Source organism: Meleagris gallopavo, chromosome Z (genome assembly GCF_905368555.1).
Source record: "Meleagris gallopavo chromosome Z, MGAL_WU_HG_1.1, whole genome shotgun sequence".
Lineage (NCBI taxonomy): Eukaryota > Metazoa > Chordata > Aves > Galliformes > Phasianidae > Meleagris > Meleagris gallopavo.
This window is the reverse complement of record NC_139435.1, coordinates 51,625,741-51,644,401: the sequence shown is the minus strand read 5'-3', so window position 1 is coordinate 51,644,401 and position 18,661 is coordinate 51,625,741. Positions and strand designations below refer to the sequence as shown.

The 18,661-nt window shown below is 37.8% G+C and overlaps 1 protein-coding gene across 1 annotated transcript in view; it reads right to left on the bottom strand.

The window, feature by feature from the left end:
- The window catches only part of FBN2 (fibrillin 2), a 167,873-nt gene that overhangs the window by 118,415 nt on the left and 30,797 nt on the right, over nt 1-18,661 (bottom strand). Inside the window, exons 6-7 of the mRNA XM_085213340.1 lie at nt 10,304-10,501; nt 682-807 (exon numbers count right to left, since the gene is read on the bottom strand). Coding sequence (XP_085069466.1) covers nt 682-807; nt 10,304-10,501 — 324 coding nt within the window. The remainder of the gene's footprint in view (nt 1-681; nt 808-10,303; nt 10,502-18,661) is intronic.

Sequence of the window (18,661 nt, the reverse complement as noted above, 5' to 3'; positions counted from 1 at the left end):
TTACCTAGTTTGTTGAGATCAATGACTAAAGTTTAAGATTACTAATTTCTTCCAGTAAATTCTTCAACAAACACAAAAATACTCAGCAGTTTTCTATTACCTTATTTTATACTACATAAAATATCTGCTTTCAAAAGTGAGTAAAAATGGTCTGTAATCATTAAACTATGTTTATTAAATATGGTCCATTTGATTTTTCTCCTGCAAATAATTTTCTACATCTTTTTTACTTACCTAGGCTCCTCAAAATAAAACATATACAGGAGAAATTTCTTATGATCATCATCGCATCTGGTTTTCATGCCATGATTAGTAAGCTGACAATAACTACTTGCATCAAAGTATTCTGGGTAGTTTTGAGAATACAAACAAAATCAAAATAACTCAGCTACCACAACTTAGTGCTCACAGATTCACTCTTTACCAACAATTGTAAATTTTGAAACAGCATGAACGCTGCAGTTACCCAAACGAGCCTGACAGAAAAAAAAAAAAATTTAACACAAAATACGAAGAGCAAAATAGTAACAAACAATACTGTGGCCCAAGAAAAAACACAAGGCACTGTGCCTTTACAGTGTCTGATCTGAATAGGCATATTCAATACCTTTCCTTCTTTTACCAAGGAACTCTAATGCTTTATTTAACCATTTTTTAGGTTTGCTGTCTCACATCACTTACCATCACATTTTTGAGTTGCCTCATTCTGCCTGTGACCAGCAGGACATTTGCACTCATAGGAACCTACTGTATTAATGCAGTTTCCTCCTTGGCAGACTCCAGGGATAGCCTGACATTCATCAACATCTACAAAGACAAAAAAGAAAGAATATTTGACATAAGATTAAAAAAACTCATCATAGAAATGGCCTGAGTTGAAAAGGCCACGATGATCATCTAGTTTCAACCCCCCTGCTATGTGCAGGGTCGCCAGCCACCAGACCAGGCTGCCCAGACCCACATCCAGCCTGGTCTTGAATGCCTTCAGGAATGGGGCATCCACAGTCTCCTTGGGCAACCTGTTCCAGTGTGTCACCACCCTCTAAGTGACATCATGACAGACATCTCTGAAATTACTTTTAATAGTGACCAGAACAAAGCACAGTCTATTTCTTCTCATCAGCACCACCAGAGGGTAAGGGAAAACAATAATACTACGATTCTCCATTCCATGCGTGTTGGTTTTGATTCCATTAAACCCAAAACTTTCCATGTATAGACTTGACTTATTCTGCTTTTAAGTAACATACAACTTAGAATTGGTATCCCATGACCTAAGATTGTTCTTTATACTGGTCATTACAAAACACATATGTTTGTTTTGAAAGGACTCCTATCTGTACACATGGACTACCTCATTGCCCTGTTTAACTAGATGTGATAATTCCTTCTGGACAGAAATCAAACTACTGATGTCAATAGAAAATAGGTGCTATTCAGCCAGGATCTTGTGGATCTTGTTAATTATTCACAGAGCAAATAAAGGCAAATGTCCTTCACAGGTCATAAAGAAGAGAACCACGTGGCTTCCATAGGGCCTCTCCTGGTCAAGTGCATACTATTTTCTCAGATAACAATCCAGTTTTTGTTAATCCTGGGGCTGTTTTTAGGTACATTTGCATTTTGTTTCTTAATCTGTGCTGATTTAGTACAGTACAGTGTCCAAACACAGCAGAGATTATGAACAGATTAAGGACTTTACTGAGGTATTATCTTTGTGGAAGCAATGCACATGGTGCAACTTAATTTGCACAGAAAGCAAACTTTTGCCATGTGAAATACTTTAATGAATCTGGATGCGATTTAGCTATGTCTAGACAGAATGAGAGCTTAATTACTTGATAACACCCGTCCCATCCAGTAGCTCCAATCAGAGTGAAATTAATATAGTATTTGTCTTTTCACTGTTGGGCCTCAAAATGCACTCAGGACACATGTTAAGCGTGTGTCTTGTGTCATTTATTAATGCTTACTTAAATTTATCCAACTGTGTCAGCAGATCAGTGATTAAAAATAATCACTGTGTATCTTCTACAGTTTCATAAGTCAAGAATGTCAAGTAATAATAAATTAATGGTAGTAACAGAAGGAAATGAGTAATTTCCCAAAAGAGAAAAGGCCTTGAATAAAACAACATTTTAAGATTTAGCGATTCCATTTATTTCTTTCAGTATTAATCATACAGTGTTAAAAGAACAAATAAATATCAAGTTCTACTGAGGTCTGAAAAGCCAGTCTGAATTATGCTACAAAGCATAACGCTTGTTCACTGATAAAAAAAAAAAACAAGTGGTCTCATTATGTATGATGAGAAGCTGAAAAATCATTGAATCATATCAGCTATCTTGCCTCTCTATGCTGATCTCAATCTTAATCTTTGAGGGCTTATGCATTAACTATTTTAAATATATTTAATGTAAAGACAAGGAACTATACCGTCACCAAAATCTCATGTGATGATTCCCATGACTGCAGTGTGGATATTAACAGCCACAAGCTGTTCAGAAGCAACAGGTGAGGAAGTAGGGCAGGAGGCATTGCCTTCTACATCAAGGAAGGAATAGATAAGAGTGTGAAGAGCTGTCACTAAATAATAGCCACAAGCAAGCTGAGAGCCTTTGAGTGAGAGTTAGTGAATGAGGCAATAAAGCAAGCCTCGTGGTTAGGATCTACTACAGGCCTACAGGATCTACAGGATAAAGCAGAGCCTGCTGACAAAGCCTTCCTCCTCCAGCTCTACAAAGCATTGTGATCTCAGGCTTCCGTTCCTGCTGGGGGACTTCAACCCTGCTGACATCTGCTGGAAAAGTATCAGGGCAAGCCACAGAGCACCCAGGAGGTTCTTGGAATGTATCAAGAATAACTTCCTAAGTCAGGTAATAGACTGCGGGGTTGCAGTGCTGGACCTGGTGCATTTCAGTGCAAATGAACTGATTTGTGACATACGGATTGGAGACTGTGTGGGCTGTAGTGGCCGAACTCTTGAGAGATATCAGACAGGCAAAAAGTATAATTAGGAAGCTTAATTTTAGGAGAGCTGGCTGCCAGCTCTTCTGGGAATTAGTCAACAAAAACGTCTGAAAGTCTGTCCTAAAGGACAATGGAGCAGAGCAGAGCTGGAAGATCGTCAAGGAAACTTTCCTTAGGGCACAGAAGCACTCCATCCTCAGGTGTTGGAAGTGAGGAAAGACAGGTAAGAGACCAGTATGGCTGACTGGAGACCTGCTGGTCAAACTTAAGACTAAGAAAAAAACAGGCAGTGAAAACAGGGACAGGTACCCTACAAAGATTATAAGAATGCTGCTAGGCTGCAGGGCCAGGAAGGCAAAGACACACTTGGAACTGGACTGGACAAGGGGTGCTAAGAATAACAAATGATTCTATAGGTACATCAATTGGAAAATAAAAGTCCAGGAGGGTATACCTCCCCTAAGGAGCAACACAAGCAAGCTAGTAAAAATGGGCAAGGAGGAGGCTGAAGTATTCAACAACATTTTTGTCTCAGTTTTCATTAGCAACTGCTCTTCACACAGTAGTTTGGTTTGGAAGCTGAGAACTGGGGAGTGATGCCCCTCCTGCTCTAAACAAAGGTCAAGTTCACGACCACCTGAAGAACCTGAACGTTCGTAAGTCTACTGGATCCTGATGAGATGCATCTCAGTCCTGAGGGAACTGGACTGACATAGATGCCAAACAATTCTCAATGATATCTGAACAGCCACGGTGGTCAGGTGAAGTCTTGGAAAAAAACGCAACATCACATCCATTTTTAAGAAGAGTAGAAAGGATGACTCAGGGAACTGCAGACCTGTTAGTCTCAATTCTGTGCCAGCTTTTAATGATTGTTTAACTGCATTAGAAGACAGCAGAAGAGCCACTTACATCATCTGCCTTTGACACTGTCCCCCACAACAACCTTCTCTCCCAAATTGGAAAGATATGGATTGGATGGGTGGACTGTTCGATGGACGAGAATTGGTTGCGAGATTGTGCTGAGAGTGGTGGTCAATGGCTCAGTGACCAGATGGAGATCAATGATGAGTGATGTCTCCAAGAGGTCAGCCTTCCAGTATCTAAAAGGGGGGTCTTTAGAGACTCTTTAGCAGAGTCTGTTGTAATAGAACAATGGAAAATGGCTTCAAACTAAAAAAAAAAAAAACAACAAAAGGAGAGATTTAGATTGGACATAAGGAAGAAGCTTTCTACAATAAAGGTGGTGAGGAACCGGCATAGGTTGGTCAGGGTGGTGGTGGATGCCCCATCCCTGGAGACGTTCAAGGCCAAGCTGGATGGTACTTAGAGCAACTTATCTAGACCTAGCTGTATGTGCCCCTCTTCACTGTAGGGAAGTTGGAGACTAGATGAGTTTAAGAATCCCTTCTACTCAATTCTATGATTCTATAACTTCACTGTTAGCTTAAAAACTGTAGCTAACATATACAGGTATACACACTCTAATTAGCTAACAGATACACCCTCCACAAGCGAAGATAATTTTTTGCCTATAATCTTCTGTTGTTAATCCATCAGTATTTTAGAACTGAAAAAAGCCTGAAAGGACAAACCACTTTCTTAAAAGGGCTACTACTTTATTTTATAAACTGCTTCCTAAACAACACTTGAAAATATCAGCATTTTCTTTTTTTTTTGACAGTGCAACAAATCTGAAATCAAGAAAATTTTTATTTATTTCTTATATTTCCGACAAGTCACATTAAGCCACACACGAGTTTCTGCATTATTAACTTACGCTTTACTCATACTTTTAAACACCAACAATAATAAAGCAATAAATTTTTTGCCATAAATGCAAAATCAGATGAATAACTCTTTAGATTCAGTTTTGTATATAGAGGTTCAATATGCTACAGATAAGCAAGAACTTTCCATGTCTTCATAGGCTTGATCATAATTAGCAAATGAAAAAAGGTACTTAATTTTTGCAGAGAGTTTTCTCAGTAAATGGCAACTGCCTGCAAGACTTGCAGGGTGTAACTGAGAAATGGGTTGCTGAAGAATGAAAGGAAGAACAGAAAAAACAGCCAACATAGGATGTCTGCCATTACACTGTTCCTAAGGCTGTGTAGCAGTGGCAATAAGATATTTCAAGTGGAACACTCAGAGTTGTTCTTTCCTGAATTCCTGGGAAAGAGCATCTCTTAATAACTACAATTACCAATTTTTAAACAGAGGCCAAATAGAAACTGCTGGAGAAAAAAAAATGCACTTTGATCCTTTTGTTTTATTTCTTTAACTTATTCTTACTTGTCTATAGCAATACTGAAGAAGCAGTACTAACATAATGCTTTATACAAGCACATTACTATTTGAGCACAATTAATCCCACAAAGCGTTATTCAATCAGGAAGACTTCCATAGTAACTTATGTATGAGTAAGATAGAGGTAAAATGAATACAAAGGCAGGCTGCTTTACCACCCATCTGATCAAATTCTACTCCAGCAAAAGTGCTGCTTGATATACACTACGATATAAGTAACATGCATATTCTGTACACAATAGGATCAACTTCAATAGTTAAAACTTGTCAGACTGCTAATTAAATGCCTACTGAAATTGTGATCTTTTTCCAGTACTAGGAGTTGCCAGTTCTACTGGCTTTGAATTGCTCATACTAACTCCCAAGCTGGCCTATCTGTTCATGTGAGTATCCACTTAAAAAACACCAAACATTCAAACCATGGTGGTTGCTCTTGAAAGCAATGCCTCCTATTTTATTATGTTGACCTGTAACATCAATGGCATGGCAGTAGAGGTTAAACCTTCCCACCAATATCCTCTTACATGTTGCTGCTGTGTGACAGATGGAAGCAGCGGGACAGTCTGACAGAATGGTGTCTGACATGGATGTGCGGATGGAGCAAAGGTGTGGCACTGAATTCCTCCATGTGGAAAAAATGGCAGCCTCTGACATTCACTGACACGTGCTGTATGTTTACGGTGACCAAACAGCGGATGTGAACACAGTGATGAGGTGGATGGTGCGTTTCAGCAGAAGTGACAGCAATGTGAAAAACCAGCCACATTTTGGACAGCCATGCAAAGCCATTACAACAAAAAAAAAGAAAGAGCGTCTCCATTAGCTCACCTGCACAAATTGGCAAAATATGAAAAGGGAACTGTGTATTGAGGTGATATTGGCTTCAATGTGCTGGAAACGATGGCAGCCATGTTGGAATATCACAAAGTTTGAGCCAGGTAGGTCCCATGATTACTCATACAGGAACAGAAAGAATACCACTCACAAGTTTATCAGGACCTACTGAAATAGTATGCTGAAGGTAACAGATTTATGCATCACACCACTGCCTGTCATGAGATGCCATGTCACCACTACAAGGTAGAGCCAAAATGGCAGTCCATGGAGTTAGCACATGTGAATTCCTCACTGAAGAAAAAGTTCAAAATGTAGCCTTCTTGATGTAAGGTGATGTGCACTGTCTTTTGAGACAGAAAAGAAAGGAGTGATCCTTCTGGATTTCCTGGAATCCAGACAAATCATTGACTGACCACACCATCACAATGCTGACTAACCTGAAGGTTCAATCTTTGAGAGTCAGGCCAGAAAAGAATCAAATCTTTCAGATGTAATGCAATAACTCCAGCCCCCGTACCAGTTTGAAGATTGTGCAGATTCTGCTGAAATAAATAGGAGGCATTACTTTCAGAGCAAGCCATGTAGTTACTGGGTAGGTCTGGTCTAGTCAATATGCATTGTGACAAACCAGACCAGGCTACACAGGGCCCCATCCAACCACCAGTGATGGGACACCCACAGCTTCTCTGGGCAGCCTGCACCAGTACCTCACTGTCCTCTGAGTAAAGAATATCCTCCTAACTTCTAAACTAAAACTCCCCTCTTTTAGTTTAAAAACATTCTCCCTTCTCCTATCACTGTCACATCATGTAAAAAATTTCTCTCTTGTTGTTAAGCTCCCTTTGAGTACTGGAAAGCTACAATGAGGTCTTCCCAGAGTCTTCTCCATACTAAACAAGCCCATCTTCCTCAGTCTTTCTCTGTAGGAAAGGTGCTCCGGCCCTCTGATCATTTTTGTGGCCTCCTCTACACCTGCTTCAACAGCTCCACATCTTTCTTGCTGGGGGTCCCAGGCCTGCACACAATAGTCCAGATAGACCCTCGCAAGGGCAAGGAAAAATCCATTCCCTTATCTGCTGCCACCCCTCTGTAAAGGTAGTCGATGATACAGTTGGCCTTCTGGGCTGCAAGTGCACACTGATGGCTCAAATTCAGCTCATATTTCACTAAATGAGGCATTCTCAAATGGCAGTTATCATGGTTGGAGTAAAGGTGTTTCTTGAATGGCTAATAATCCACTTTTGCTCTATTTTGACCCCTTTATTCTTCACAGTTTATCTCTGCAGTTATACCTGTTACTATTATTGAGGTTTTCATCCATGCATAACTCACAGATATACAGCCCCTTTTCTTCCTATTGGGATTAAAATCTCTGCTTGCCTTCCTGTGACAGGCTCTCTTTCAGCTGTCACATGTAACTGCAGCAAAAACCCGCAATTTATTTGTATAGATTACAAATCCCAATATGGAGTTTGGAAAGTAAGCAGTCTCTATAGCAGCAAGTGGTGTGACCTCTCCCCTCCTCCATTAGTGCACTGTGATAATTCAGAAAAGAATATGGAACAATGACCAGACGGCAAACATAACAGCAATTACTAAAACTCAGAGCTTGCAAGAGACTGTCTTAACTGTTGGATAAACGAGGTAATGATTTTGTGGAACAAATAAATCCTTTGTCCTTCTTTTCCCACACAGAAAACCTACCTTTTGATTGTCTCCTCGTGCCTTACTATTATGTAGTAACATCACGTACTAACTCCTGCTGACACACAGACAATGAGATCTTCCTGTTCAGTAGTAATATGCCAAAAATGTAGCAAAAATGGCTGTTTAAGCTCCCTTTGTTCATTCATCACACAGTAGACTACCACATTGTTTTTACACTTCCCAGTGGAATTCAGCAATTACGTTAACTGAGTAAGTTAAACATTTTTGCCACACACAATAAACTGGCAGAAAAAGAAAACACAATCTTGCGGACATGGGTGCTGAAGAATTCTACAGATCTCTCAAACAATTTAAACGAAGTCCCAGAAGCCATGCCAGGCTTAGTTTGGCACAGAAGTTTTACGAGTTTGTTATATCTGGCCAGCATATTCATCACACAATGGAGTCTGACTTTGAGGTAGCAACCAAGATGCATGCCTTCAGTACAATGTTTCTGTTTATGACGTTGTTACGAAAAGAATGTCTAAAATATACTAATCAATTCAAGATGAAGAGTATAGCATAAGCTGTTAAAGCAGACAGAGGCCTATTTCTGACATTTAAGGAAATGTGCAGCTGAGGATTTCTCCTCTGTAGAATGGATGCTTTAAGCAGTATAAATACAGAAAACAGAAATGAAAACATTTGAAATGAAGAAAAATGAAGGGATTTATTGCTGCTTAAAAGTAATCTTAGTATTTTAAATAAAATAGATGCCTGACAATTCCGGAGGATTTCCACAAAGGAATTTGAGCTAGTAGCCCAAATTTTAGTTTCAGTTCAATCATAACTCACTGTGAAGAAAAATTCACTCTCTCTCTTTCTCTTTCTCTCTCTCTCTCTCTCTCTCTCTCACACACACACACACACACACACAAAAGCTTTATCCAGTTTTAATATGAAATAATTAAAAATCTTACACCATCTCAATTTTCTCTCATTTTTTCAACTTGGGTTGGCAGAGATCTCTTACCAAGAGCTCCTATACAAGAGCCAAATTGCTTATTATTTCCTTTTGTGCAATTTTAAGCCACTGAACTAAGATATAGCATAGGGGAAAGCAACAATAAAATCAATGCACTGTATGGATTGCAATCAGAACTCAATGAAATCAATTTGACTTACAGTACACGACAGTACAAGTCTTAATGCTAAACTTAATATGCATTATTAAGAGACAGAACTCTCACAGAAGTGTCCTTAAGAATAAGAACTTAACCAAGCAAGTGGTTGCTGATGGTGTCTTAGGTCCCAGTTATACAAAATGGAAATATATTCAATATATTCAAATGTCTCTGCCCACATGGTTTTCACTGTTCCTTGGAAAGGTTCTAAGACAATGCAGTCTATGAATAGATTGAGTGCACTAAACTTTATTTAATACAAGAGCAATATATTCTCCTTAAGATAGTCCTTATTACTGCATTGTTTGTACAGTTTGTTCTATAATCCATCAACATCAAAGAGTAATTGGATGCTTATTTTTCAGGATAAGTGGATTACAGTGAAAATCTACAAGAAGGAGTGCTCAGTTTCTTACCATCATAGAAAGAGATACTGAATAAGCTAAGAAAGTTTTCCCATTTCTCAGACTACATTTTATTAATTTGAAAACAGAAGACTGAAGTCTTTCCTTACTAGTGCATTTTCCTAGCACTGCACAAATAATAAAACAATCACAGAAAATTGAAGAATGGCCTGGATTGGAAAGAACCTTAAAGTCCACCCAGCCCCAACCCTGCTATAGGCAGCGCTGCCCCCCACCAGCTCAGCTGCCCAAGGCCCCATCCAACCTGGCCTTGCGTGCCTCCAGGGATGGGGCACCACAGCTTCTCTGGGCAGCTGTGCCAGGGCCTCACCATCCTCTGAGTAATGAATTTTTGCTAACATCTAACATAAATCTCTCCTCTTCTAGTTCAAAGCCATTCCCCCTTTTCCTAACACTATACTCCCTGATAAAGCATTCCTCTCCATCCTTCCTCTAGGCACCTCAGATGATTAATCTACTTAGAGTATGCAACAGGACTGCTTTATATAAATGCTGGGATTAAAAAAATCCTATGTAATAACTGTTCATACTTTTGAAAATGAAAAGTATTCAGCAGCAAGACCAGTGAATTTTTCAATAGAATGAATGACGTACATATTATTTAAGGGCCAAAGCAACTCCTGTTGCCTAACTGGTGCACTAGCGCAGTAGCTGATTGCTGCAATCTACAGACATTCTGACCTTCTCAGACTCTACATTTATGGCTCCTTGACTGGTATTCATCTTTTTTTTCTAGGCATGTGAGATTTGTTCTATACGTACACTCAATAAACTCTAGAAGAAATAAAGCATAGAGGATCATGTTAAAAGCAAGATTCAGAACATACAAATACACACAGTAAACAGGGATCTCGTTTAAATGGATGAAGAGCTTTCCAGATGCCTATCAGCAACACAACAGTCACACGCAACTTATACCAGAAGGCTTACCTTGACATGCTCCAGTGCGAATGTTAGGGATGAAACCACGACGACATGGCTGAGGCTGAGCAGGGCACATTTCACAGGGGTGACCCCATGCACGCCCGATCGTTGCACAACAGAGGGTTTTCGTGCAAACTATTCCGGTTAGCTGGCCTTGACACATCTGGTTATTAACTTGTGTGAAACAAGGACCTGTTCTGTAATCTGGAAAAGAAGAAACATCACTGTATTACATGAGGCAGTGTGCTATTAAATAAAGCAGGAATCTATTTTTAAAGTAAACACCTATGCTAAGAAAAGGCAGGAGGACCTCAAAATTTACATGAGCTTACTGCTCACAGAAGTAGCATGTCCTATTCCACTGAATGCAATAATTTGTGCAATGTTATCTTACCTTTCAGTGTCTTTCTTTCTGATAGCTGTAATGAAAGGCAGCTTAATCATTAAAATCCGTAAGTAAAAGGGTTTTTGAAACAAACAAGCTAACAAACAAGAGAAAAAATTAGGCAGAGGACCTGCTCCTAAATAAATTCATGGTGGTTGATGGGAAGAAGCTCCAGACCACAAAAGCCACACATTTGTTTGCTTCACTTTGATCAGGGCTGTGACAAAGACTGCCACAGAATCAACATTCCTGATGGAATGCTTAATGCAAAAAAAGTGCAACATGCAGAGGACTAATCAATGTCACTTACTTTCAGAGGAATAACACTAACTAACACAGCCTATTCAAGCCATACTCAGCACATTGAACGCAGCGTACAAACAGTATGAAAATATACTCCAGATCAAATTCCTGTAAATGATTTAGTTATTTGGGTTCAACCTGTATATAAAGAAGGATTTTTCTGACCTTATGAGGAAACACAAACTGGGAACAATTAGTTCAAATTCTCTAGGAACAAATGAGAAACAGATGGTTGCTTTGACTCAGATTTCATATCCTTATGGAAACTTTAAGGAGGGGTGAATGGGAAGGGGAGGGGCAAGAGGAGGGGATAAGAAAGTGCAAAGCTTCCACAGGACACAGTCACGTGAAAAAAGGCATAGCAGTGGGGATATGATCTCTGTCTTATCCTGTCCTGTTCTGATGCTTTTTTCCTACTAAAAAGAGATTCCAAATCTGATGTGTAAGTCACATACTGTCTTCTGCTCTTTGATTGGTGTGCAACTGGGCTCAGAAGCAAGTTAAAGTATATGCCTGCTAGATTCATTCTGAGTGAGTTTCTACATGTTTGCAAAAGGAGAAAATTGTCCTACTAACATACCTCATATTAAATTTTCCTCGGACTAAATAGTAAGTCTTTTAAAGTAAAAGCTAGCTCAAAGAGAAATAGATGTTCTGCTCCATGTCTTTGATTAGGTTCATTCAGATACCTCTTTGGGAAAGACTTTGTGACAGTTATTTATGCACAATGGAAAATATTTTCAACTGTGTTCTTGACATTAACAAAGTTAAGCATGCATGTAAGTATCTGTAAAAAGATGTATAATAACAGACATTATATGCATACCAAACAAGATGAAAATATTTTAAATGTCCTAAAGGGATTGTGAATTTTAACGTTTCTTGACTTTCATTAGAATATTATTTTCAGACTTCTGCACTTGATGTCCATCAAGTAACCAAAACAATACTTTAAATAAAATCATAGAATCACAGAAAGGTTTGGGTTGGAAGGGACCTTTAAGACCACATAGTTCCAACCCCCTGCTATGTGCAGGGACACCTCCCACCAGACAAGGTTGCTCACAGCCCCATGCAGCCTGGCCTTGAAAGCTTCCAGGGCGGGGGCATCCACAAAAAATGTTCATTACAGAAAGAAAATACTATTCATTATAGTTTGGTTTCAGTGATCTTTCTTCCAGCATACTGGAACACAGGCTGCTTCAGAGCAGTCTCAGTTTAATTAACTCCAAGGTCCCTGCCAAATTAGAGATAGCTAAATCAGAACTTTGTGACTGTGAGAAAACAGCAATTTCATCAAGCAAGAGCCTCATATGAAAATTACAAATATTTAAAACACAAACTCCAACTATCAAAGATTTAAATTCCATAAAATCACTGCAATCTTGTCTGGATTTCCTTTAAGAGGTAAGTGTAAGGAAGACCCTACTGAAGACTATGACTGTATATTTCATTCACATAAAGTTTACTCAGGTGTCATAAAGATTGAGAAATATGTGTTAGACCATATTTAACCTGCAAATCATCAGCAATGGTCAGACAGCTATCAGAAGAAAAACAGAACTGTTCAGAATTCAAGACCTGAAATAAATGGAATTTAATCCTGGCCCCAGTGAAAGCAAATGGGAATTTAGCTATTGAACTCAATGACAACACTATTTCATTCTTGGAAATCAGTACTGTGTTCTTTAGCAATTGGCTGTATTATAATTTATGGCCTAATATCATCTGTAAAAGCATTCCCTATGTCACACAGAGAAAGTAATGAGTTTCATATGTGTAGAAAAAAATTTTACTACTAACTGTTTACTACTAACTGTAATGAGCAGATTCTTATTCTAGTGTCAAGTAAGTTATATACACTATTAATATGGCTGTAATACAAATGATTAAAAAGACTTAACTCATTTTATCTTCTCCTTAATTATTGAAGTACAAATAACAGGCAGACTCTGGGAATGTCCATGGTCTACTCTATGTATAGAGAGCTGACTACCAGACTATAATCTGCACATTATACAACTTTTGTCCATGTGATATCAGATTAATAAAGATTCAAACTTTCCGCAAAATTCAGATTGAATGAGCTTTTCAAAACTATGAAGCTGAAGAAGATAAAAGGGAGGTGCATAGGGAAACCTTTAAAGATCATTTATGAGCCAGTGGCGTAAATCTAATACACAATCATTACCAAATGATAGTGTAGTGCAAGAGAGCATGATTTCTGGAAGCACACTGATCTGTATGGTAAGAACAAACACTGTCGTTCTCAGGTGGAACTCTTTACAAGCCCAGATGGGCATGGATATATTCCCAGAGGGCAAGTCAGTGCATGATTTCTCAGCATATCTTAAACATGACAGCTGGTCAGGTATTCCTTACTCAATTCACCCAACTGGTGTCCAGTTCTTCCTGGGGAGTGGCCTCTATAATGCAATCAGGATTAATTATTTATCTCCAAATTTCCAAAATTTGAAGTTTCTTAACCTTGACATTCAAACTTATTTTGGAATTCCTACTCAGAAGTAATACTGCTTGAAAGTGTTACACTTTTATAGCACTTGTTCCTCAAAGTATACTTTTACATAGGGCTAATATCAGATAAAACGTAACAATTACAGCAGGAGTAGAAATTTTAAAAAACTCGCATTTTTATTATTAAAGATTGGAGATCTACAGAAATATGCTGCCCCCAAATCATCCACGTTAAATCTGTAATTCATTCAGACAAGATTAAAATCTGAGCTTTAACTTATGGTATGAAGTGCATTTCATTGAATCAGAGAATGGTTTGGGCTGGAAGGGCCCTTAAAGGGGCCTGGGCAGGGCTGCCCCCCACCAGCTCAGCTGCCCAGGACATCATCCAACCTGGTCTTGAGTGCCTCCAGGGACAGGGCACCACTGCTTCTCTGGGCAGCTCTGCCAGAGCATCACCACCCTCTGAGTGTAGAATTTCCTCTTACTCATCACTGGTGAAAATGCATAGCTAATGGTGGTGATTGAGTTGAAAACTAGTGTTCTGTAGCAGAGAATTTTCTCTGTTATGTAGCGTTATTGTGATCTTTGTAGTAGTTTCCACACAAATAAATAGGAGGCATTATTTTTGGAGTGACCTACCTATATGCAATGAGTCAGAAGAGTAATGAGAAGTTTCAGAAGTATGGTTTATATCAACACTAATATTTAAAAATAATATAATTTTATCCACTAAAAATACATTAATTTTAAACATCTTAATGCATTCAGGTTATCCAAAATGAAGTCCAAAGATTTTTAGCAAGATTTGAGCAACGACTGGACCTCAAACCTAAGAAGACGGCAGACATAAGGTTTCACAATAAAAAGGGAAGGAAAGAATGCTTGGATTGAGAGTAATGTACAGCTGTTTATATAAAGATACTTGGTAACATAGCATATACTTACTTAAGTGAAGCAAATACATTAAGACAAGAGGCAAGTCTGAAGATAGTTAATAGTTTCAAATGAATCTGTGGATTTGATTCACAATTTACCCTGCGATAGACTATGGTCTTCCTTACATAGCCAATCAGACAGATAATTTTAATGGTTCATCTGATCTTCAAATTCCTGAATTTGTAAATCAATCATCCGTTTCATATTGTTTTATTTTAGGCGTTTCTTCATTTGCTCTTTCCCCAACATTGTTGCTGGAATAGCTTTGCCAGAAAGAACATATGTTAGAACATATGTTACAAATCATTTGTTGCTTAGAAAGGGTAACTGTCTTGGTGAAAGAAAGTGATTTTCAGCACATACGTGTTACTCATTTTCTTTAACCTCAGACAGTTGTATTCAGTATGCACTGTGACTTAAAGAATGACAGTCTTTATCAACAATCAAAATTGTTACAATCATTAAATTTAATAAGACACACTTTTTCTTGACATCAACATTAAGGGAAAAAAAACAGAGGAAATAGCACACTGGACTTTTAAATTTAACTGTATCAAATCTATGCCTTCATGGAAGTGTATTTCTGTATTCACACAGACTACATGAGACAATCAGCATTCTTGAAATCTTCTTTATCAATCCCTTTTTGGGAAAAAAAAAAAAAAGTTACTTCTAATTCAATTTGTAATTTAAAAAAAAAAAAAAAAAAAGCCATTTGACAGGGAGCCTGTCACAAGGATTAGAATTGTAATAATTCTAATATTGGACATGGCCCAATATCCATCTACTTTGTTTTTCTTCTTCTATCTTCTGGCTAGAACCAGATGATTCAAGTGGAAATGTAGAAGCCTGTCGTAAGTTGACATAGGATAATCTGTCTGCCACCCTGTTTTTTCTCCGGGTGCCTAGCACACACCAGCTTGAGGCCCAAAACAAAACGTTTAATATCCCAACTACTATTTGTTGTCATTCAGGACAAAAACCTAAAATATTTTGATACACATAAGTATCCTATTTCCATATTAAGTTGGCACACTTTGACTCCACAATTTCATGCTGTGCTAACCAACTACTGCTGCCCATGAAATTCTTACGTCTTCTCAAGTAACTGGAGAGTTAAAAAAGTGAGACAGAAAGAAAAATGAGAGGAAAAAGGTACCTAATGTGCTGGAATATCCCTTACACGTTATATGGAAGAAGAAAAACCTGAAGTTTCTTCTCACAGACTTAAAAAAAACTTCTAAGATCAAAATGTCATTTCTGCGTGAAGTCCAACAGTACTAATGTGTCCTGCACCCACATAAACCCCACATACATAAAAGCTCTATAACACTGGAAATCCGTAGCACTGGAGCAACATATTAAAATAAATCCTATACTTCACTTTGCATCTAGAAAGATTAGCAGGAAGAAACTGCAAAGATTCTTCCATCATTTTTACTTAAACAAAACTCCATATAACCATAACTAGATGAGGAGGTAATGTGCTTGGATGTAAATAGTTTCAACTATAAGCTATTTGGAATATTGATACTTCAGTAACTCAAACAAACCAGAAACATTAAGCAAGTTGATCAGTCTGAATCACGAGGAGTGAATAAAATATTTATAAATAAATGTCCCAACTCTGTCAATTAGAAAACAAAACTTAGTATTAGGGAAACCTGTTTTACCTCCTTATACAGTATATTTGCCCTTCAAAATGACTTTACACTGACCCTTTCTCTCACAGATGTGATCTAGCAAATATCAAGAGATCAGAAAATAAATAATTCCAGCATTCACGTCAAATAAAGACTCAAATACAGTAAGTCTGATTACCTCAAAGTTACGGATGCCCCAAAAATCTATTTCATACATCAGCATTGCTAGATAAACAACCTACTACTCAAGAATCTAGGATTTGAATGCTGGAATGTTGTTACCTGCCATTTGTGTTATAAAGAATATTATTCCATTTTGACACAAAATAGCAGCACAGCAAGTGATATCCAGGTGAGCAAATCAAGTCTATTTTGGCAAAGATCTGAAGTTAAACTCATGCTTTCAGATGATGCTCCAACCCAAATCATGCTGCAGCTGCAACTGCCTCCATTGCAGCTCTGGTAGATGCTGTGGATAACTTCCACATAAACTCCACTAACATTCCCAAGTCTCCAAAAACCAGAGATTTATTTTTGCTACTTGTTGCAGCACCTGCTCCTTGAATACTGATGAGATTTTTCAGTATCAGAATTTTATCATTTGCAACATGAATCTAAACATTTTGAAAATTAAAGGTGTACTTGATCTCTGTCCTCCTGCAGTGACAAGTAACACAATTTATTTCTTTACCATAATGGTAGGGCACAGTGCACCCCTCATTCTCTCAGTGAACCTACACAAATGACAGCACTGTCCAGACCTCTGTCTTTATGAAAAAATGGGACATCGCTACTTTTTCCTTGATTAAATTTTCATCCAAGTATGAAATGGTTGATAGTACTCATGGCAGGACTCGAGTTGAGACCACAAGCCTATAATGTATGGATATGCAAGCACTACCCTTCCTATTGAACTCCACCATCTTAACTCAGACTACGCAAAAAGACTAAATGTTACAAAAGTACATATGTTTGTTTCACTAAAGATAATCTAAAATTGTTTTTCCTCCAATAATTTAATCATCCTACTATGGAAAAATTGTTCTTTTCCGCAGTAATATGTGGCTGCCAACAACAAGGGATCACCATAAGGGAGGTTTCAAAGGTAACAAGAATTTAGATGAATTGTACTGATTCAGGCTTGATATAAATAAAAAGCATTTTTTCTGAAGGTGACATCCAACAAGTTGCGGAAAAAAGATTGTTGGCTGGAAATGAGAGCTAGTCTCTTGGAAAACGAAAGAGGCTTGGCAAAGCTATTAATTTCTCTTGGAAAAAATAATCTATGGGCAGTACAGCTATTTAGACTAAGATGTTCATATAAACCAAAGTCTGAATAGTAACGTCTGAGCCACCTCCTCTCCACTTCCTTTTTTTTAATTCAAGAAAATTTGTATGTCAAGTCCTTAATTAGGCGTATGATTTATATAAATAGTGAACACTGGAGTCTTTTTTAGTCATAGGTAACTCAAAAAAGTTGAGACAAATTCCCAGAAGATTCTGTGGTCACCAAACAAAACAAGGATTTTTATAAAATTCATTTTGATATGTAGCACTGAAGAAGAACTGTTTAGTTTAAAATGTTCTTGAATACTTATGCTAAATGTATTATGAAGCCTTGATTATTTTCATAGAGCTGACAGCTTCCATTTTCAGGTTTAATTCATACAACTATTCTACTGGTCCCACATGACTATTTCTGACCAAGAGCTGTGATGCAAGACTTTCCATCAAACAAACTCCTGTGATTGATTAGGCAATCTCATATACACATGGCAACTAAAAAGTGAGTGGAGAGTAGCTCTAAATTAAAAAGAAAAAAAAAAAAAAAAAAAAAAAAAAGAACATGTTTAATGCAGCAGTCTATGTGGGCTTTGTAGCTTTTAGCAAAATTCCAGTTTCCACCAGCACTGCTGTCATGTCCATTCTAAGCACATTCTCATTTTCCTTATGCTGGAACAGGAAAAGTACCTCTTTTCCAAAATCAACATTCCTGAGTTTGCACACCCATTTTATTATAATTGATATTATGTCAGTTTTAAGCAGACGTAGTTCAGTAGAAGTTTTGTAGTAGTATCTGCAGATCTTTGGGAAAGGACAGCAAAGTAACAGATAATCAACCATACTTCTGAAATAAGTGCTATTTTCTGTAATTAATATAAAAAGCAAGAAAAATTGTTTAAATATTTAAGATATTCTTTTAAAAACATACACGAGAAGGAGAGAAAGAAAGTAATACAGTGTAAGATGGAATTACACTACTATTTTCCTTTAGAAAGCAACAGAATCCCAAGAATAGCAAAACAATACTGGGAAAAATTCTTGGAGGAAGCTTCTTTCAATATGCAACTGCAGTATCAGTAACTGATAGCTAAAAAATTCAGATGTGAAAAAAAAGCTGGTAAATAACTATTCCTGGATCTTGGTTCTAGCAAGGACTCCACTGTCCAGTTTGTCACCTTCTTATTGATACACATATGTCAATATACTTTCAGAAGTAGTGCTACTATATATACAAAATCTGCAGTCGAGGTTGGATATTTTGCTCTCATGAAATATTTCTACACACAAATAAGTAATCTGACAAACTAGGAAATATCAGTTATTCTAAGAAGTTGC